The following is a 23,158-nucleotide window of genomic DNA, read 5'->3' as shown; positions in this document are numbered from 1 at the left end:
TAATAGTATTTTACATATTTAAATTCATAGTTAATTTTTAAATGCTTTTACCACTTTGATTCACATTTCTAGTTGTTCATAGAGTGCTGGATAAACACTTGTTGATTTATCTCTCTTTTGCTTTGGAAAATTTAGTAATTTAAGGTTCAACATGTAAATACATGGCCTTTACACCCTAAAGCCCCTTAAGTACAATTTTAAAGTTGATTTTCTTCATTATTTAGAGTTTTTAATTTAGGGAAAATGATATGCATAAAACTTGCAAAAGTAAAATATGTGATTAGAAAAAATACAATAAGATCAAGACCCCTGGTTGGCTCAGTCAGTTAAGTGTCCAACTCTTGATTTCAGCTCAGGTCATGATCCCAGGGTTGTGGGATCAAGTCCCGTGTCAGGCTCCATACTGAGCCTGGAGCCTACTTAAGATTCTCATTCTCTCTCCCCCGCTCTTGCTCTTTCCAAACAAAAAAACAAAATCTGCAAATAACAAGAAAGAGTGTTCTTACTCTCCTTGAAGAATAAAGTATCTGTAAAAATAGATTGCTCAGCAAATCTCTTATAATCTTTAGTAGTGGATATTCCCTAGAGAATTCTGTAGCTGTTTTCTTCCAGAGTCAGTCAGTGTCCTTGGTTTTCTGGGATATTTACAAGTGGCCCTAGATGATCCTGTTACACACTGTGCTCATTTAAATTGCCTGTAGTTTCTTGAACTGTTTCAAATAGGCCATTGGTTAGGATGGGGATGGAAGTATCTAATACATGTACACTCCAGAAAATTTAGAAGGGGGCACCAGGGTGGCTCAGTTGGTTAAGCATCACACTTCAGCTCAGGTCATGAGGTTCTTGGGTTTAAAGCCCCATGTTGGGCCATCAGGCTCTGTGATGACAGCTTGGAACCTGGAGTCTGCTTCAGATTCTGTGTCTCCCTCTCTCTGTCCCTCCCCTGCTTGTGTTCTATCTCAAAAATAAATAGACATTAAAAACAATTTAAAAAGGAAAGAAAAGCAAGTGCACTTAAAAAAAATATTAGAAGAAAACCACTTGTAATCTAAATGGTAATGTTTAGAGGTAGCATTTTTTTTTTTTTTTTTTTGGAAAGAGAGAGAACACAAGTAGGGGAGGGGCAGAAACAAAGAGGGAGGCATCATCCGAAACAGACTCCAGGCTCTGAGCTTTCTGTCCAGAGCCCAGTGCATAGCTGGAACCCATGAGTTGCAAGATTATGAACTAAGCCAAAGTCGGACACCTGACTGAGCCACCCAGGTGCCCTGAGATCGCATTTTCTCCTAACACTTTGATTAATTTATTTCTAATCTTTATTCTGGGCCCTAAAAAAGAGAGATACAGCATTTATAATTTTGTATTTTTGTTTATTTAACATTATTGTAGGGCTGCTGGGTAGCTCAGTCTTAAGTGTCCAACTCTTGATTTTGGCTCCGGTCACTATCTCTCGTTTCATGAGATCAAATCCTACATTGGGCTCTGCGCTGAGAGTCTGGAGCCTACTTGGGGTTCTTTCTTTCTCCCCATCTACCCCTTTCCTGCTTGCATGTGTACACATGCATATGCTCTCTCTCCCCCTTAAAATAAATAAAAATTTTAAAAACACGTTTTTAAAAATGTTGTAAGCATACTTTCATGCTTAAATAAATAAACTAAGGTGGAATTTTTAGTGACTGTGTAACAGTTAATCAAATAGATACAGGTAAGTGCTTTATAATTTTTGCTCATAAATGATGATACCCGTTCAAATTTATGAATAAGAGTCTTTCCTATTTTTGGATTATGTCCCTGGATAAATTTGTAGAAGTAGAATCTTATGTCAAAGGGTAGGAACATTTTAAAAACTTTCTATACAAACATATGTGGATATTTGTTTGCTAAACATGTGCTTATTTACATTCTTAGCAACAATGATTGAGAACACCCATCTTATTACATCCTACAAGAATTATCTGGGGTGGGGAGTGGAAGACTTAGTACAGCAGACTATTTAAAGCACAATGAATAAGTTCTGTAACTGTCTCTAGTCACTTTATGTTAAAAATTTGGTAAGTGCACATCTATTACCTTCAGTGGTCCTAAATTTCAAAGGAAGAGAATAATATTAACATACGTTAAACATTTATTGGAAAATAAGTATATAATGTAATAAATAAAAATTATTTATACTCTGCTTCACTGGAGACTTTTTAGGGTCATTATTTACCTTGCAGTTTCAAATACCAGAACCAAGAAGTATCAAAAGACCAAGTGAGCAAGAGAAATGGTCGGGAATAAAAGAAAAAGAAGTCCACCAACTGTGTTCTGATAATTGCTTTTACTTACTGGTCCCTCTGTGTATCCCTAAGCTGTTAGGGTTAAATGAATCTTGAAAATAACAACTACATTTCAAATATAGGAGGAGGTTTTATTTTAGGTACTCTAATAATTGTTACTTTACTTTGTCAGGATTTAATTGATTTGAAATAGAGCTGCTGTAGGCAGAGTCAGATTGAATTAATATTTATCCAGGAGCTACTATGTGTGAGACATTTTCCATATTTATAGCAGTTGTATTGGCAGGTGTTGTTTTGATCTGTGGTTCTAACACTTTAGCATGCATCAGAATCACCAGAAAGATTTAATGAAAACATCAACTGTTGGGGCACCTGAGTGGCTCAGTCTGTTGAGTGTCTGACTTTGGCTCAGGTCATGATCCCACTGTTCATGGGTTCAGGCCCCATGTCGGGCTCTGTGTTGATGGCTTGGAGCCTGGAGCCTGCTTTGGATTCTGTGTCTGCCTCTATCTCTGCCCCTCCCCCACACGCGTGCATGCGTGCTCTCTCTCTCTCTCTCTCTCAAAAATGAATAAACATTTAAAAAGTGAAAAACACACAAACAAGCAAAATCAACTCTTGGTCCCAACCCCAGAATTCCTTGTTCAGTAGGTATGGGATGGGGCCCAGCTATTTGTAATTCTTACAAGTTCTCAGGTGATAATGATGCTGCTTTACAAGGTTCTTAGAAGTGGGGTGCCTGGGTGGCTCAGTTGGTTGAATGTCCGACTTCGGCTCAGATCATGATCTCGGGGTTTGTGAGCTCGAGCCCCGCATCAGGCTGTGTGCTAACAGCTTGGAGCCTGGAGCTGCTTTGGATTCTGTGTCTTCCTCTCTCTCTGCCCCTCACCTGCTTGCAGTCTCTCTCTCTCTCTCAAAAATAAATAAACATTAAAAAAAGTTTTTTAAAAAGCCAAAGTTCTTATAAGAAACTTTATGAACCTTTTGTTTTAGGAAAGAGAAAAATTACGTGAAGAAAAACGAAAATATATGGAATACTTAAAACAGTGGAGTAAACCTAGAGAAGATATGGAATGTGACGATCTTAAGGTATAAGTATGTTATGTGATGTTTCACGCCCATGCTCTGTGTGCCCTATGTGGCTTTGCTGATGAAATTTTTCTTTCATAGTGGCTTCTTCATATTTAAGAGGAATAGCCAATTAACCAAATGCTATATTTAGAGTTCCAAAACAGCATTATTAGTATTTTGTAACAAACTTTGATAATGCTTCTTATTCCGCAGACTTAATGGGTCATTTGTGTGATCGTTGGTAATCCAGTATTATCCAGATCGTTGGTAATCCAGTATTCATCTCAGTTTATAAAGAACCATTTCTAAGTTCAGTAGACAGTGGATTAATTCTATTCTATATCCTAAGGAAATCCTGCATTGAAGATAATATTGGCACAGCTAATGCCTGATCTGAGAATCTTAGGTTAAAAGTCCCTCTTAACTAGAAAATGCAGTGAGAAATATACTTTAGCCCAAAGTTGTTCTTAGTTCAATAAAGAAAAAATCCCTAGTGACTGTGATTTAATAAAGCTGGAATAAGGCCAAGACACACATCATTTTAAAAGTTCCAGGGCGCCTGGGTGTCTCGATCATGATCTCGCAGTTTCATGGGTTTGAGCCCCACATCAGGCTCTGTGCTGACAATGTGAAGCCTACTTGGGATTCTCTCTCTCTGCCCCTTCCCCACTGACACTGTCTGTGTCTCTCTCAAAAATAAACTTGTAAAACAATTTTTAAGAAGTTCCAAAGGTGATTGTGATAAACATCTAGGGTTGAGAACCACTAGTCTACATGAAATAAATCTTACTAGGTAAAGAGTATGTATCTATTATAATTTTCTGTAATTGGCTCAAATAGTTATATAAATTATTTGATCTTTCAGGAACTTCCAGAACCAACTCCAGTGAAGACTAGACTACCTCCTGAAATCTTTGGTGATGCTCTGATGGTTCTAGAGTTTCTTAATGCTTTTGGGGAACTTTTTGATCTTCAAGATGAGTTTCCTGAGGGAGTTACCCTAGGCAAGTGCAATTGCTGTGTTACAGTTCACCCTAAAATTAGTGGCTTAAAGTAATAAATTATTATCTCTCAAAATTCTGTGGTCAGTGGACTTAGCTGTCCAACCCTTTCTTGGAGTCTCTCTTGTGGTTACAGAGAGTGACTGGGACTGGAGTCCTCTGAAGGCTTACCTGGCTGGATGGTCAAGATAGCTTCCTCACACACATGCCTGGTACTCAGTGCTCCACGTGGCATCCCACTCCGTCAGAGTAGCCTACACTTGTTATGTGGCAGCTAAGGACTCCAAGAAGAAGAGAACAGAAACTGCCAGCCTTCTTAAAGGCTAGGCCTGGAACTGGCAAGCCTTGCTTCTGTCATAGTCCATTGGTCAGGCCTGCTGGGATTCAAGGGAGTGGAGGAATAGACTCCTTGAGGGTATCATGGTTTATGTTAAGTGTAGGGAAGGATGTTAAGTGTAGGGAAGGAAGGAATTGACATCAGCCATATTTTGAGATAAGTTATGCCTGCCTTTGATTTGTGATTCTGTATTGACTCTGTACTTTTACTTTGTGTAAACATTATAATAACTACATTGATTGAGGAGGGCTTTGGATCCCATTTTGGCTTTTGAATTGTCAAATACCAAAATAGTTTTCTTAAAATAGAGACCCTCAAAGACAGAATTATAATGCCACTCTTATTTTAAGAAGAGTATATTCTTCAGGAGGGCTTTCACATTCCCTCAATTTCTCTTTATGAGCTGGGTGAGGCATGCATCATGTGCCTCAGAGATCAAGGTCTAAACAATACTGGTTTAGGTAAGATAAATTAGATAAACAATTGTGACTTGGATACAACATTAGGATCATAAAAAAATTTAGATTTTAAAATTTTAAATAAAGGATTACATCTAATACTAATGATTACCTCTCTTATGCACTGTTTGGTAAACGGTAATGTCCCACATAGCTCCTGAGAGCAGCGGGGCAACAGTAATAAATCTTTGCGTTGTTATTCAAATTAGAATAAAATTATAATTTTTAATTTGTGCCTTAATTTGCACCTGAAGTTTAAACTTAAGGTGAAATATTGTATTGATTTGCTGAGGCTGACTTGACTTTCTTGAATATAGTGATTTTTGGCTTAATGGTTTTATTTTATTGTAATCATTATAAATTGTTTTTAGACTTTGCCTTGGATAATACTCTACTTCGATAAATGGACACTTAAAAAAATAATTGCACAGGCTGTTGTCGATTAAAATGTTTATTCCAATGGAGTTGTTTTTTCAGTGCATGAACAGAACTTTAAATTCATTTTAAACATTTTATTCACAGAAGTATTAGAGGAAGCTCTTGTAGGAAATGACAGTGAAGGCCCACTATGTGAATTGCTTTTTTTCTTCCTGACTGCCATCTTCCAGGCGATAGCTGAAGAAGAAGAGGAAGTAGCCAAAGAGCAAATAACAGATGCAGACACCAAAGGTCAGAATTCAGTATTCTTGTTGATTGATAGTAGCTCTGTAGCTTTGAAACTGATTTTTAAAGGTTATTTTAAGATTAACCTCGCTTTTACAGTTCTAAAATATAGCTGTCCAAGTTACCCAATTCCTGAGTCATATACTAACAATACATTATCAGTTGTTTTATAAAAACTTTGTTTTAATGTATCCTGTTTCTGGGGCGCCTGGGGTCAGCTAATGTATCCTGTTTCTGATGACCTTAAAATATCTACCTCTGCCCCCAATCGGTCTTGCTTTTTATTCTTTTAGATTTCTCCTATGATTTAGTAACATTACGGATTTCATTGACCAGTATCTGTAATTGCAAGAGATTGTGCTAAATGGCACTGATTTCTTTGCCTCCACCTAAGGAAATACTTTAATTATTGTTATCAGTACTTTAAGTTGAAAATACTGTTGCTGATTTCATTTGAGACGTGAAAGTTTTTAGATGAGAGTTAAGTAAAATTTAGTTTTTATTTCACCAACAGTTTGAACTAGAAATTTTGCTGTTTAAATGCTATGCACTTAGGGGCGCCTGGGTGGCGCAGTCGGTTAAGCGTCCGACTTCAGCCAGGTCACGATCTCGCGGTCCGTGAGTTCGAGCCCCGCGTCAGGCTCTGGGCTGATGGCTCGGCGCCTGGAGCCTGTTTCCAAGTCTGTGTCTCCCTCTCTCTCTGCCCCTCCCCCGTTCATGCTCTGTCTCTCTCTGTCCCAAAAATAAATAAACGTTGAAAAAAAAAAATGCTATGCACTTAAATATCTAGGGTCAGCATGTGGTACATATTAACGTAGGAATAATTCTTAGAGAAACCCTTTTTTATTTTTAAAATGGAGTATGTTCACTATTTTGTTTAGGACTTCATCAGAGGAATTGTTAAACATTTGTATGATTTGGCTTCCTGAATTACACTCTTCATGAACTTTGCCATATCACATTAGACATTGTTTAAAATATCTATAAACTATTTTAGTGTATTGCATAAAAATTCACAATAAGATAATTTTGGGGAGACATTTTGATAGCAGTCTTGATACAAAAAGATGGGACATTCTTCCATTCAGATAGTATTGTTGACCTTAGATAATTTGAGCTCATTTTTTAATGCCTGATTCATGAAGCAACAGGATCATCAATATGCATCCAGTGTTGTTTTGTTTTTCTTTTACAGCCTAAGTTCAAGCAAAATATTTTCTCTAACTTGAGTGCTAATCACCATATGCCCCTTATGAAGGTCATTTTAACAATGCTGTCCCCTTTATCATCTCAGATGACTTAGTCCATAAAATGAGACTCTACTAAGGGGAAGATAGAAGGGCAAACAATTCATAAAAATCTAAAGATTTTTCTAACATAACCAGTACCAGCACTAAAGATGGATTATCTAAGACAGAAAATGTGGCAAATACTCATTCTTTTAGCCACTAGATTGTCTTAAGGACCAATAATATCACAGGGCTGTGGACCAAGTTCTGACCTTAATACAAGGTATAAGTCTGTATTTAACTCAGGATTTGAAGCAGGTGAATTTTGTAGTTTTGTACTGATGGGAAAAAGTGGGGTGACAAGGAAATTATGTTGGAAAATCAGCTAGTGTAAAGAAAAAAAATGTATATAGATATTGGTGTTTGTATTGCCATTGTATTTTCTTTCCATGATTTGTTTGATCTGTAATTTTTATAACTCTAGTCCTGTACAGGATTGCAGATAAATACTAATACAAATTAATAATTTGTATTAAATAATACAAGAATAAGTATTAAAATAATACTTATTATACCCCAGAATAAGTATTGGCCATTAAATAAAGGTTTTAATGCACCTTTTGAAGATATTTATTTAAATGTTAGGGAGCGGAAAAAACATGCTTTGGAATTTTAACACCCTTGTCTACTTCCTGTTGTATTGGCTACATTTTATATAATTATTACAGTTTCAGTAAGTACCCTAGGCTGTTCTCCTAGGTATTTTCCACATGTTCCTCCTATCTCTGTAACAGAAAAGCTTTTCCACAGTTCTCCTGAAAACAAGTGACATAAGATACTGTATATGCATTATTTCATTTAATTCTCATACCCCCTTGTGGTATAGATAGGTAGGTATAATAGGCAGATCATTATTAATTATTTTCTGCCTTTACTTATAAAGAAATTTAGTCTTAAGGAGTTTAATTAACTTGCCCAAAGACACATGGCTCATAAGAAAGTGATGGGATAGAGATTCAGGAAGTCTGCTCTGAAGCCTCATAATGCCTATACTATATTGCTTCATGATATGGCAGAGATGTTGAAAATTTGAATATTTGTTTCCCTAGCATTGCCTATAAAATTATCTGTCTTCAAAAAGATTTAAATCCTTTGGCCTTTAGGCTCCCTTTTTTTATGTCAAATCTTGGAAATTTGGGCAGTTTTTAAAATCTTACATTAAAATTTTCAATTCCTCTCTTTAGTCTTACATCATGAACTTGGAAGCCCTTCAAAGTATGGGAACAAGAGCATCCTCCTTACATAGCATAGTTTTGTGTATTTGCTAAGATATCATTGTTTAGTGTTGGAATTGTAGATTCTAGATTACTCTGATGATAAATGTAACTTTAAGATAATCATAACAGACACAGTTCAGCTGTACAGTGGAGCCTTGAAGAACACAGGGGTTAGGAATGACAGCTCTCCTCACCCCTAGCTGAAAAATGCACATATAACTTTTGGCTGCCCCCCAAACTTAACTACTAATAGCCTACTGTTGACTGGCAGCCTTACTGATAATAGAAACAGTTCATCAATACATGTTTTGTATATTATATGTATTAAATGCTGTGTTCTTATAATAAAGTAAGGTGGAAAAAAGAAAATGTTATAGAGAAAATACATTTATAGTACTGTTCTATAAAAAATCCACTTATAAGTGGCCCCACAGAATTGAAACACATGTTGTTCAAAGGTCAACTGTATTCTCTTGGTATGATATACCCAACTGACTGTCTCTAAGTGAATTCTAGAGTAATAATACAGTTTCTTGAGAGTGTCATTTGGCAAATAATTGAGTTAAAGAATACATTTTACTTTTTTTTAAGTAGGCTCCATGCCCAACATGGGGCTTGAACTCACAACCCTGAGATTAAGAGTCACGTGCTTTACGGACTGAGCCAGCCAGGCACCCCTACATATTTTAACATGCTACGTGAACACAATTAAAAGTAAACTGTTGGGGCGCCTGGGTGGCTCAGTCCGTTAAGCGTCTGACTTCAGCTCAGGTCATGATCTCCCAGGTCTGATGGTCTCACAGTTCATGATGAGTTCCAGCCCTGCTTCAGGCTCTGTGCTGACAGCTCAGAACCTGGAGCCTGCAGGTTCTGTGTCTCCCCCTCTCTCTGCCCTTCCCCTGCTCGCGCTGTGTGTGTGTGTGTGTGTGTGTGTGTGTGTGTGTGTGTGTGTGTCTCCCCCCTTCTCTCTCTCTCAAAAATAAAAAAATAAACACTAAAAATAATAAAATAAAAATAATAAAAATAATTTTTTAATCAAAAAAAGGTAATCTGTCATGTTTTCGGTTCATTTCCTAAGGCCTTTGTAACTTTGTCCTAGGATATTAAAACTGACTACAGATAAAATAGGTTGAACATGGTAATTGCTGCGAAGGAAGAGGATCAGTTCACTTTTACTGGGACTGTTATTAATATTAGAGTGCCTATTAATTTTGTTTGACTTTACATGTAAAATGAAAATTGAGGAAGTTTTAGCTCTCGTATTTCTCTGGTAAGGAAGATTATAATGTCTCATTTGGACTGGATTCTTGGCCTGGTAGGAATAACTCCTGCATATTTGCAATGTTTAGTCAAATAACTTCTCCTGTGTGGCATTGTCTATGCTTTAATGCCATGAAATTGTCAATGATTGTAATCAAACATGATCCCAGAGTTGCCTTTTTCCTTTTAGTAAAGGACAGCAATTCTGTTCTCTGAGGTTCATTTTGTTAGCTTGTGAATTTTGGAAGGAAAACATAGTAGAAAGATAAGGAACCACAGACAGTTTAGCCCAGTGATTTTTAACTCTAACCCATGGAATACTGAGTTGTACAGGGATTCCTTGGTGCCACTGCAGGAGAGTTGGAAAAGATGAATGGGCAAGATTATCATCTCCATACCCACTTAACAAAGGAACTTTTATCTCTTTTCTATTGGATTCCCCAAGAAATATTTGAAGAATTAAAAAAAAAAACCATTGATCTAGATTCACTCCTTTAGGAAAAATGAAGGCAATTAAGTGACTTGTGTAAAGGTTCTGTAACTAGGAACTAGGGGACTGGCAGAGCCAAGACTAGAATATATATGATCTGACTCAGTCTGAAGCTATGCCCACTGTACTATGATATAACAAGAGGTTTTTGTAAGCTTAGAGTTTTTTCATAGTTGACACTTTAAATTTTTTTATCAACAATGTATTATAATTAGGAATAATTGCATATGCTAATACTTTAAATACATTTGTGCTAGTAGATTTACTCTAGTCTTGTTTGTAAGCTAGGGATGGTTTTCAAAGTTAAAGCAATTTACTTAGAAAATACAGGGAAATCTCCCTGTGGTTTCTTAGATTGCAGAGTTTTCAAAATATAGGAAATTTAATGAAGAGGATAAATCAATGGTTAAGTGACAGTAGTGCTATCTTTAACTTGTTTTCGTTCTTTTTCTGTGCTGGTTTTTGATGATCACAAACCATACTTTGTTATGATTCAATCCTAAAATATTTATTAAGATTGGGGGATCTTCAAGTAGATTCTGATTTTCAAAGTAGACTTTTCTAAAGTTGTATTGAGTGAGGAGATTTGTTTTTAATTCTATGCATTTTACCATGTTTTTTGGAATGTGTATGTGCACCTTGTTGGTAACTTGGAAATTGTCTTCTCTGTGTTAACTAAGGAAGATATTAGTGTGCAGTACATGTCTTAGGATTTATAGTCTGAGGTGGACACGAGGCGGGATGTGAATGATGCTTGTTTTACCTAGTGTTGGCTCTTTTGAGGTTCCCGAATGTTAAGCTGTTTGCTGTTTCTTTCATCATTTTAAAAGGGCATTATTCCCAAATATTCCAGCTTTGATCTGCACTAGAATAAAGTATTTATTTCCTTAAAGATTTAACAGAGGCTTTGGATGAAGATGCAGACCCCACAAAATCTGCACTGTCTGCAGTTGCATCTTTGGCAGCTGCATGGCCGCAGTTGCACCAGGGTATGTGTGGGTTTTACTTATTTTTAATTGGATTTTTATTGATAATTTTATTAAGGCGCATTTTACATTGCTAAGGATTCCTTGCTTATATTCTAAATGACTGTTTCATTTTTTAACAACTATAGGCTGCAGTTTGAAAAGCTTGGATCTTGATAGCTGCACTCTTTCTGAAATCCTCAGACTCCACATCTTAGCTTCAGGTGCTGATGTAACGTCAGCAAATGCAAAGTACAGATACCAGAAACGAGGAGGATTTGATGCTACAGATGATGCCTGTATGGAGCTTCGTTTGAGCAATCCCAGTCTAGTGAAGAAACTGTCAAGCACTTCAGTATATGATTTGACACCAGGTAAACTTTGCAAGTTGGAATTTGTATAACCTGCCCCCTTCCTACCCTCTTTTATCTCTTTAGGCCAGAAAACTAGGTGCTGATGAGAAATTTTAGATGATACCAGTTTTAAAAGAAAGAGCAGTCTTAAAAAAATTGTTGGACTACAAATAGTGACCCAGATGGAAACTACTGTTGTTTTCCTATTGGCTTTAACTGTTTCTGATTTTCTTTTCTTTTTTATTTGGATTTTCCTGGTGGCTAATCTACTACATCTACTAAATTTAGAAGGATAAGTGACAATTAGCTGGCTTTCACTTTTATTTATCAGTATATCAGAAATTTAAGCCAGAGCAGCTAAATTCTAACATTTGCTTGAATAGTGTTTGAGGTATGAGAAATGGTGTATGAAGGTGAAGTTTCTTTTCACTTCCTTTTTTAAATAAAAAATTACAGTGTACAAACATACCAACTTTAATATGATTATTTATCATAAGAGACTCTTAAAAACTGAGAACAAACTGAGGGTTGGTGGGGGGTGGGAGGGAAGGGAGGGGGAGGGTAGGTGATGGGCATTGAAGAGGGCATCTTTTGGGATGAGCACTGGGTGTTGTATGGAAACCAATTTGACAATAAATTTCACACACACAAAAATAATAATATGCTTATTTCAGAGAACATCTAATAAAAGTAGAGTGCATGCATTCCTAACATCCATATAGTTTTTATAATCTATGGTGGGTTTTTTGTTTTGTTTTTTTTGTGTGTGTGCAGTATTTTCAGAGTAGCAATTTGCCTGTTGCCATTTTTTAAAAATCCATGTGGTTATAATTTAGACTTTATTTGAACTTCATAAATGAGCCCAAAAATTAAAACTTGAAAAAAATTGTCATTAGAAAATTTTTCATGTGTATTTAACTGGTATATAAAGTAGTTACTAGTATTTGAAATGCCTTGCATATTACATAACTATTAATTTGGACTCAGTTGCTTTTTCTGAAGACATGCCATTGGCATGTTTGATCTTGGGACTTTTTCCTATTTTTTTAAGCATTTTCACATTGAGCCACAAATTAAGATTTTTCAAACAATTCCGTTTTGTCATTGATGATACAGAATTTATTTACCAATTTTTGACAGGAGAAAAAATGAAGATACTTCATGCTCTCTGTGGGAAACTACTGACCCTAGTTTCTACTAGGGATTTCATTGAAGATTATGTTGATATATTACGACAGGCAAAGCAGGAGTTCCGGGAGTTAAAAGCAGAACAACATCGGAAAGAGAGGGAAGAAGCAGCTGCTAGGTGAGAGATGATTATAGTCAGTTGTGCCAATGAAGGCTGCTTATTCCTTTACATCTAAAACCGTACTTGACAATGGGCTGTAATATGACCTTGGTTCACAATGGTGTTTGATGGCTTACCTAAGAGGTTATGAATGAATACTACCTTATGGTTTTGTGATAACATTTGGATCACTTTCCATAATTTTATGGTTGAAGACAAGATGCTAAAAGTTGAAATTATCTTCCATCAAATAGACTGTAGTATTTTATTTTAACTTTCAGAATTCGCAAAAGGAAGGAGGAAAAACTGAAGGAACAAGAACAAAAAATGAAAGAGAAACAAGAGAAACTGAAGGAAGATGAGCAAAGAAATTCAGCCGTAGATATATCTGTTGGGTATGGTTTGAATTACACTGCTCATTCTTACATAAGAACAAAAATCAGCACTTTAGACTCTAAAATGCTTTCAAAAGTTTTAAAAACTAGCATTCTAGTTTCTTATTCATAGGTACATAACAATTGTGCCAATGGGCCTGTAGCCTCTTTTTAACCAGTAATGTATTAATAGTGGTATCTCCCATCTCCACCACCATCACCATTGTGCATTATGTTTCACAAAGCTCCTTTGAGTTTATTGAGGAGTGGGGATGAAGTTGGAGGTTTTAATAGATGGTATAGGGAGAAGATGAAAGCCCCTTAAGTAATTTAGTGACTTAGGTACTCTTTTTCATTTGAAAATATTTGGGGTGATAATTGGCTATGAATACAAGTGGGAATTTTTTCATATTGTACATGGCAAACTGTATTCAAATTTACCAGAATTTTTTTTATAAAATCTGCAAAGGAAGATTACCAAAAATCTCAGTATTCCAAAATTAATGTATTGACTTTTAGTTATACTTTCATATAAAAATACCTGTAAGTCACAAACTTGCAACAGCTGTATTTTATATGGCCATCAACAATACTTTAAGAAATAGAATTTAGGGGACGCCTGGGTGGCTCGGTCGGTTAAGCGTCCGACTTCGGCTCAGGTCATGATCTCGCGGTCCGTGAGTTTGAGCCCTGCATCGGGCTCTGTGCTAACAGCTCAGAGCCTGGAGCCTGTTTCAGATTCTGTGTCTCCCTCTCTCTCTGCCCCTCCCCTGTTCATGCTCTCTCTCTCTCCGTCTCAAAAATAAATAAACGTTAAAAAAAATTTTTTTTTTCTAAAAGAAATAGAATTTAGCTTAGGAAAGTTAATCTGATACCTAAATAACAAGCAAGCAAAGAAAAAAAACGAATACTTGATTTCATCAAAGTTAAAAACTTTCATGCTTCAAAGAGCACTGTCAAGAAAGTAGAAAGAGGTGTCTGGGTGGCTCAGTTGGTTGCACGTCCAACTCTTGACTTCAGCTTCTATCGTGATCCCAGGATTGTGGGATCGAGTCCTGTGTCAGGCTCTGCACTGGGTGTGGAGCCTGCTTGGGATTTGCTCTCTCTGTCTCTCTCCCCTGCGTGCACCCATGTGCACTCACTCTCTCTCTAAGGGGGAAAAAAAAGTAAAAAGACAGCTCAGTAGATGGGAAAAAATATTTGCAAATCATATCTCTAATAATGGTATAATATCCAGGGATGCCTAGATGGCTCAGTTAAGCATCCAACTTCAGCTCAGGTGATGATCTCATGGTTCGTGGGTTTGAGCCCCACGTCTGGCTGTGTGCTGACAGCTCAGAGCCTGGAGCCTGCTTCGGATTTTGTGTGTGTGTGTGTGTGTGTGTGTGTGTGTGTGTGTGTGTCTTTGCCCCTCCTCTGCTTGCACTCTGTCTCTCTCTCTCTCTCTGTCTCTCTGTTTCAAAAGTAAACAAACATTAAAAATAATAATAATAATAATGGCATAATATCCAGAATATGTAAAGAACTCGTACAACTCAACAATAAAAGAACAACCGGTTTAAAAAATGGGAAAAGGATTTTAATAGGCATTTCTCCAAAGAAGATATACAAGAAGCACAGAAGATATTCAACTCTTTAGTCATTAGGGAAACACACATCGAAATCACAATGAGATATTACCTCATACTCACTAGGATGGCTGTAATCCAATGAAGGGACAATAAGAAGTGTTGGTGAGACTGTGGAGAAATCGGAACTCTCATGCATTGCAGGTGGAGATGTAAAATGGTGCGGCTGCTCTGGATAAATTTGGCAGTCCCTCAAACAGTTAAAACATTTGTTGCCATAGGACCCAGCGATTCCACTCCTAGGTATATACTCAGAGAATTAAGAGCATACGTTCACCCAGAAATCTATATACAAAAGTTCATAGCATCATTATTCTTAATAGCCAAAGAAATGGAAATAACCCAAATGTCCATCAGTTGATGAATGGTTAAACAAAACGATGTATTTCTTCAGTGGTATATCCATATAGCAGAAGGTTATTCAGCAATAAAGAAGAATGGAATTCTCATACATGCTACAATGTAGATAAACTTTGAAAACGGTGCTGAGTAAAAGAAACCAGTCATAAAAGACCATGTGTTGTATGATCTCATTTATATAAGTAGTCCGGAATGGGCAAATACAATACACAGCAAAAAGTAGATGAGTGGGTACCAGGACAGTGGGGAAGAGGAAATGGAAAGTGACTACTAATGGCTATAGGCTTTTTCTTTGGGGATGATGATACTGTTCTAGAATTAGATGGGTGTAATGATTGCACAACCTTGTAATATACTAAAAACCACTGAATTTGTATACTTTAAAATGGTGGTTTTAGGGTATGTGAGTTATATCTCATTTTTTTTTTCACATTTTATAAACCCTTTCCAGTTTTATTGAGATATAAGTGACTTATAACATTGTATTAATCATTTAGGGTATACGACATAATGATTTGATACATGCATATGTTGCAAAATAATTACCAGAATAAGTTGAGTTACTATTCATCACCTGAATTTTTTCTTTCTGATATCTTAATTTAAAAACAAAAGAAGGGCACCTGGGTGGCTCAGTTGGTTAAGCGTCCAACTTCGGCTCAGGTCATGATCTCACGGTTGGTGGGATCGAGCCCTGTATTGGGCTCACTGCTGTCAGCACAGAGCCTACTTCAGATCCTCTATCTCCTCTCTTTCTGTTCCTCCCCTGCTGGTTCTGTCTCTCTGTCTTTCTCAAAAATAAACAAACAAACTTAGAAAAAATAAAAATAAACGTTACAGATTCCACCATTTCATATATTTTTATACTCATCTAGCCTCCCCTCATTTACATTATCCTTCTGGCTCCTAAACACATTTGAGTTTGCAAACCTTGCTTTGGATAAAGACCATAAATGGTGGAACTTATTGGGGCGCCTGGGTGGCTCAGTCGGCATCCAACTCTTGATTTTGGCTCAGGTCAGGATCTCACAGTTCAGTTCGTGAGCTCTGCATTGACATTAGAGAGCCTGCTTGGGATTTTCTCTGTCCCTCCCCCGCTTGTGTTCAGGCACACACTCTGTCTCTCTGAATAAATAAAATATGGTGGAACTTATTTCAAGGTTCATACAATTTTAAACTTAAAATTTTTTTTAATGTTTATTTATTTTTGAGAGAGAGCAGGAACAGGGGAGGGGCAGAGAGAGAGGGAGACAGAATCCGAAGCAAGCTCCAGGCTCCGAGCTGTCAGCACAGAACTGGACGCGGGGCTCAAACCCACAAACCGTGAGATCATGACCTGAGTCAAAGTCAGACGCTTAACCGACTGAGCCACCAGGTGCCCCATACAATTTTAGTTTTAATTTGGATAGTATAATGAATTAAATATCCATATTGTATTTATTCAGCCTGTTAACTGTATCAGACATTTATCTTCTCTTCTCCACTATTTGTCTACTTACCACCTACTTTCTACTCTGAGCCGACCATCACCTCCCAGCCAGCTACCTAGACTGTTAACAGTGGCCCCTTGTCTCCCTTCATCTACTTTCTCTCCCAGATCCTTTTCCACATAGCAGCCAAAGTGCCTTTTAATCATTTCTGTTTTCTAAATTCTACTTTTCCCCCCATTGCTTATTGAATAATTCCCTACAAGGCCCAGTATGACCTAACTCTGCCCTTGTCTCATCTATATCTAGGACGACTTCTTTGTTTTATATTTTTCTCAAAATAATAGAGAAAAAAGCTCTTTCCTTTTCTCTTCAGCTCAATGCCATTGCACACATTTTCCCCTCTGCTAGAAATGGAGATTTCTTCTCACCTGCTGCCTTACCCCTCCCTGGTCTCCCTAGTCTCACAGTTTAAATATCACTTCTTCAAGCAAGCCTTTCTTTTTTTTTTTTTTTTTTAATTTTTTTTTTAACGTTTATTTATTTTTGAGACATAGAGAGACAGAGCATGAACAGGGGAGGGGCAGAGAGAGAGGGAGACACAGAATCCGAAACAGGCTCCAGGCTCTGAGCTGTCAGCACAAAGCCCGACGCGGGGCTCGAACTCACGGACCGTGACATCATGACCTGAGCCGAAGTCAGACGCTTAACCGACTGAGCCACCCAGGCGCCCCTCAAACAAGCCTTCCTTGATCCCTGAGACTAGATTTCAGTTCACCTTGAAATGTTTTCATAACACCTTGAACTTCTCCTTTTTTAATAGTTATTACATATTTTAATTTTATAATTGTGTTATCTGTTTCCTCTGCAAGAATATCATTTTGTCCACTACTTCCCAAACATAATGGCTAGCCCTTCATAAGCAGACAATGAATATCTCATGAATGGAATTTTATATATTCTTTAATGATAGTAATCTTTTTTTTTCCTTAAGGGAGGAAGAAAGGGAAGATTTTGATACTAGCACTGAGAGCAAAGAAATGGAGCAAAAGGAACTTGATCAAGATACCATCACTGAAGATGAAGATGACCCCAGATCACATAAAAGAGGCAGAAGGGGTAATACAGAAATTTCTTAAGGGCATGCTTACTTGTTTTTAATTAATAAGGCACATTATAAATCAGCTATACTGAAATATGTATTAGATTACTTCCATTTATTATTCCTAGGTGTGTTTGTTTTTAAATGCCCAACTCATAGCAGTGATAAGTTCCTTAGATGGTGACCATTTTGTTAAAAAATGGTGTTAGAAGTTACATTCTGTCTTTATTCTCATGTCATTTATACTTTAGGGAAGAGAGACAATATTCATATTCTTTTAACAGATCAGTTTCACATAACTTCAACTTCTGGTTAGCGAGTTTTGTTGCGTTTGGTATTGACTACTTGATATTAGGCGAAATAGAAATTTTTATTCTATAGCCTACTCAACATTCATTGAGTACCTTTTAGATGCTAGAAATACAAAGGTCAGTAATGCTTATAATTGGTACCACATGATTGAGAATGGAAATCTACTACCTTAAAATAATTTTATAAATTTAGATCAAAGGGAACACATTTTTTTAAAGTTGTTGATATAATTTATTTCTGAGGATCTTTAACCATCTTCATTTGACAACTACTGAAGGAGATTTGTAAGTTTATTCTGTGCCTATAATTTTGATGGTATCTTTTTTTTCTACATTATTTTCTAAAATGGCTATTATTAGTAGACAGAAAATCTCCTGTATCATGAAGGCTATATTTTCTGATTACAATGCAATTGATTTAGAAATCCAAAACAAAAAAAAAAAAACCTCATTTGATTAAAGGTTTAAACACCTCATTTAAAACACACTTCTAAGTAATAAGTCAAAGTAGAAACCATAAATAGAAACTAGAAAATGTTTAAAACTACTCAATACTGAAAAAAAGCTAATCAGTACTGCACATTAATACTTGTTGGATACAGTCCCTCTACTTAGTGGAAAATTTATAGTTTTAATACATATTAGGAAAGAAGAAAGGCAAATTGACCTAGGCATTCATTTAAGAAGTTAGCGGTAGAAGATAGAATAATCCTTTCAGATAAAAGGAAACAATGGATACAAATAGAAATTAATAAAAAGTAAACTGTAATACAGGAGAACAGCAAAGCCAAAAATTAGTTGTTTGAAAAAGATACAAACTAGACAAACCTTTGTTGAAATTGATTTGGGGGGAAAGTCACAATAAGGTTAGGACTAAAAAGGTAAACATAACTACAGATAAGAGTAGAAATTTAAAGGTAAGGAAACAGCATATGCAGTTTTATGGAAATAACTTTGAAAATGGAGGCAAAAAGGGGGCACCTGTGTTGCTCAGTTGGTTAAGCGTCTGACTCTTTGTTTTGGCTCAGGTCATGATCTCACAGTTCGTGAGTTCAAGCCCCGCATTCATGCAGAACCTGCTTGAGATTCTCTGTCTCCCTCTCTCTCTGCCCCTCCCCAACTCGTGTCATCTCTGACTCTCACAAAAATAAAATAAATAAAGCTTTAAAAAAAATGTTTAGGGGCGTCTGGGTGGCTCAGTCAGTTAAGCGTCCGTCTTTGGCTCAGGTCATAATCTCACAGTTTGTGAGTTTGAGCCCAGCATCAGGCTCTGTGCTGACAGCTCAGAGCCTGGAGCCTGCTTCAGATTCTGTGTCTCCTTTTCTTTGCCCCTCCCCTGTGCATGCTCTGTCTCTCTCTCCTTCAAAAAAAAATTTTTTTTAAAGGAAAATGGAGGCAAAAATAAAGCAAAATCCTAGAAAAACACACATTATAAAAATGCATGAGAAAATTTAAAAAGTGACTGGTCCTAAACCTTTAGGTCTTGAATCAGTATTAAAAGCCTTCCTACAAAGAAAATGTCAGTCCTAGACAACTTTATAGGTGAATTTTGCAAAATTTTAAAGAAGCAGATAACTTCTTTTAATCTTTATTTATTTTGAGAGCGAGCAGGGGAGGGGCAGAGAGAGAATTGCAGGCAGTCTCCTCAGGCAGTCAGTGCATAGCCCAACACAGGGCCCAATCTCATGAACCATGAGATCATGACCTGAGCCAAAATCAAGAATCAGACGCTCAACCAGCTGAGCCACCCAGGTGCCCCAAAGAAGCAGATAATTATAATCTTATATACAAACACTTTCAAGCAAAGAAATAGAAGTAACTCCCCACCCATCTAAGCAATCTGACAGTGACTGAAAGAAGAGAAGTTTAATTCTTTTTTTTTTTTTTAATTTTTTTTTTTCAACGTTTATTTATTTTTGGGACAGAGAGAGACAGAGCATGAACGGGGGAGGGGCAGAGAGAGAGGGAGACACAGAATCGGAAACAGGCTCCAGGCTCCGAGCCATCAGCCCAGAGCCGACGCGGGGCTCGAACTCCCGGACCGCGAGATCGTGACCTGGCTGAAGTCGGACGCTTAACCGACTGCGCCACCCAGGTGCCCCGAAGTTTAATTCTTCAACACACCATAAAAGGCCTGGCAGGTCACCAGGAATCCAGTCTCTTCCTGTCTTGTTGGTACTGCCATCCATAGGGTTTGCTGCCATTCTCATGTTCAAAAATGATTTATCCCCATGTTTCCATTCTGGCTAGTTGAAAGATGGGAAATGCAGAGAGGTACAACCCAGAGGTTACATTTAATGTTTCTGCTCCCATCTCTTTGGCCAGAAGTTTCTCATGTAGCCATGCCCCCTGGAGAAACATTTCTTGCTGGAAAATGTCCTTTGTTTGAATTGCTAGGTACCCAACTAAGCATTAGGGGTTCTGTTACCTAAAATCATTGGTTTGTAAACTACAGCCCATTGGCCAAATCTGCCTTGCCCATTTTTATATAATCCATAAGCTAAAAATGGTTTTTTATATTTTTAAGTAGTTGGGGAAGGAAGAATGATATTTTGTGATATGAAAATTAAATGAAATTCAGATTTCAGTGACCATAGTTTTAATTGAACACAGTCATTCTTGTTCATTTACATATTGTCTGTGGCTGCTTTCATGCTACAATGGCACAGTTGAGCAGCTGTGAGCAGAAACCATATGGCCCACAAAACCTAAAAATATTTACTAGCTAGACCTTTATAAAACTAGTTTACTGACTCCTGCCTTAAAGAAAGAACTATGTTGCAGCATAATAGATTCTGCCTCACTCTCCAGTGTGAGATTACAGTTTTTTTGTGTGACTCTTGTATTGTAAGTAAGTCCAGTTTCTTATCAGCATAGAGTATTAGTCTGTTCGTGTGCCATAATATAATATCACAGACTGGGTGGCTTAAACAACAGAAATTAATTTTCTCACAGTTCTGGAGGCTGGAAGTCCAAGATCAAGGTACAAGCAGGGTTGGTTTCTGGTGAGGCCTCTCTCAGCTTGCTATTGCACCTTGTCATGTGTCCTCACATGACTTGTCTTCTGTGCCCAGAAGTGAAGTGAGTGAGCACTCTGGTTTCTTTCTTTTCTCCTCTTATAAGTACCCCAGTCCTGAATTAGGGTCCCGCTCTCTGGACTCATTTAACCTTAATTACCTCCTTAAGGGCCCTGTCTCCAAATATAGTTACATTGGGGTTTAGGATTTCAACCTATGAATTTGTTGGGCATTCGGTTTGGTCCATAATACATAGTAACTTGGGATGGCTTTGTATATTTTTCTGATGAAAATTTAAAATGTGATGATGATCAAATGTTTCAATTATAGGGAAAAGGGGACAGAATGGGTTTAAAGAATTTACAAGACAGGAAGAAGTCAACTGTGTAACGAGAGAGCCTCTTACTGCTGATGAAGAAGCAGCTTTAAAACAGGAACATGAACGAAAAGAGAAAGAGCTCTTGGAAAAAATCCAAAGTGCCATAGCGTGTACCAATATCTTTCCCTTGGGCCGAGACCGCATGTATAGGCGATATTGGATTTTCCCTTCTATTCCTGGATTATTTATTGAAGAGGATTATTCTGGTCTCACTGAAGACATGCTGTTGCCTAGACCTTCATCATTTCAGAATAATGTACAGTCTCAGGATCCTCAGGTATCCACTAAAACTGGAGAGTCTTTGATGTCTGAATCTACCTCCAACATTGACCAAGGTCCATGTGATGATTCTGTGCAGCTGCCAAAACCAGTGCATAAGCCGAATCGGTGGTGCTTTTACAGTTCTTGTGAACAGCTAGACCAGCTTATTGAAGCTCTAAATTCTAGAGGACATAGAGAAAGTGCCTTAAAAGAAACTTTGTTGCAAGAGAAAAGCAGAATATGTGCACAGCTAGCCCATTTTTCTGAAGAGAAATTTCATTTTTCAGGTAAATTTTCATTGAAAACTATTTCTTTTTCTCTCCCCATAATCTCTGGTTCAGGATTAAACATCTGTCAAGCTATTAGAACATCTTCTGTCTTCTCTTTCATTTGGACCATGAAAGTTGGCAAGTTAGAGAATGTTTTCCAGTTAGACAAGATTTCACTGGGTTCCGTTTAGATTATGAGGAATGGCCGTATAGGGAGATTCATATTCTTCCCAGTCCCATTCCCTGATCAGTAGACTCTGAATACCCAAGGCACTAAGGTTGCCATTAGTTTTAGACAATAGACATGATAGTTCATTCACTAGGGGTTTTGGCTGAGGGTCCCAGGGACAGTTTCCATTAGTGATCACACCTTTGGAGATTGGCTGCAAGGGCAGATAGGGTAGCAACATACGATGGCTGGTTCATTGATAACAGGTAAAAGAAGGTAATAAGGCGTTTTTGGCGTTTTCATATTACTGAGTTTCTCTAGGTAAAGAACTCCTAAATTTAGGGGCATACTGTCATGTCTACTTTAGTTCTCTTCAGAATTAAAAACTTCAGATCACAATTCTTTAACAGCTTTATTGAGATTAGTTCATATGCTATGCAGTTCACTCATGTCAAGTGTACAGTCAGTGGTTTTCATTAATATTCACAGATGTGCAACCATCACACAGTCAATTTTTGAACATTCTTTCACTTAGCACAATGTTTTCACGGTGCATCCAAGTAGTAGCATGTGTCAGTACTTCATACCTTCTCATAACCAAATGATGTTTCATTATGTAGGTAAACACCACATTTTACTTAACTGTTAGTTGATGGATGTTTCTGTTTTTTCCACATTTTGGCTGTTATGAATAATGCTGCTGTAAATGTTTGTGTGCAAGTTTTTGTGTCGACATATGTTTTTATTTCTCTTGAGTGTATATCTAAGAGTGCAATTATTGGGTCATATGGTAATTCTGTTTAATCATTGAGGAACTGCCATACTGTTTTCCAGAGCAGCTGCACCATTATATATCTCTGCCAACAGTGTATGAGGGTTAAATTTTTTCCACGTTCGTGTCAACTCTTGTTACTATCTGACTTTTAGATTCTAACCATTTTAGAGGTATGAAGTAGTACTTGATTGTGGTTTTGGTGTGTATTTCCTAAAGACCAGTAATGTTGAGCATCTTTTCATGGTCTTAATTGACCATTTGTATATCTTCCTTAAAGAAAAGTCTATTCAAATCCCTATTGCCCATTCTTTTTATTAGGTTGTCTTTTTTTTTTTTTTTTAAGTTTTTATTTATTTTTGAGACAGGGAGAGACAGAGCATGAACAGGGGAGGGTCAGAGAGAGGGAGACACAGAA

At 37.2% G+C, this 23,158-nt stretch overlaps 1 protein-coding gene across 3 annotated transcripts in view; it reads left to right on the top strand.

Moving 5' to 3' along the window:
• The window catches only part of BAZ1A (bromodomain adjacent to zinc finger domain 1A), a 95,354-nt gene that overhangs the window by 53,689 nt on the left and 18,507 nt on the right, over nt 1-23,158 (top strand). For 2 of the 3 annotated variants that reach the window (XM_040476917.1, XM_040476918.1), the window contains 9 exons: nt 3,273-3,368; nt 4,216-4,354; nt 5,669-5,815; nt 10,959-11,054; nt 11,180-11,404; nt 12,524-12,689; nt 12,953-13,066; nt 17,455-17,579; nt 21,221-21,817. In XM_040476917.1, the coding sequence (XP_040332851.1) occupies nt 3,273-3,368; nt 4,216-4,354; nt 5,669-5,815; nt 10,959-11,054; nt 11,180-11,404; nt 12,524-12,689; nt 12,953-13,066; nt 17,455-17,579; nt 21,221-21,817 (1,705 nt within the window). The remainder of the gene's footprint in view (nt 1-3,272; nt 3,369-4,215; nt 4,355-5,668; nt 5,816-10,958; nt 11,055-11,179; nt 11,405-12,523; nt 12,690-12,952; nt 13,067-17,454; nt 17,580-21,220; nt 21,818-23,158) is intronic. The other variant, XM_040476916.1, reaches the window with a different exon arrangement.

The sequence above is a fragment of the Herpailurus yagouaroundi genome, unplaced genomic scaffold (assembly GCF_014898765.1).
Source record: "Herpailurus yagouaroundi ecotype Mexico unplaced genomic scaffold, PumYag 141, whole genome shotgun sequence".
NCBI lineage: Eukaryota > Metazoa > Chordata > Mammalia > Carnivora > Felidae > Herpailurus > Herpailurus yagouaroundi.
The sequence above is the reverse complement of the archived record's forward strand: the minus strand, read 5'-3'. Positions and strand labels throughout refer to the sequence as shown.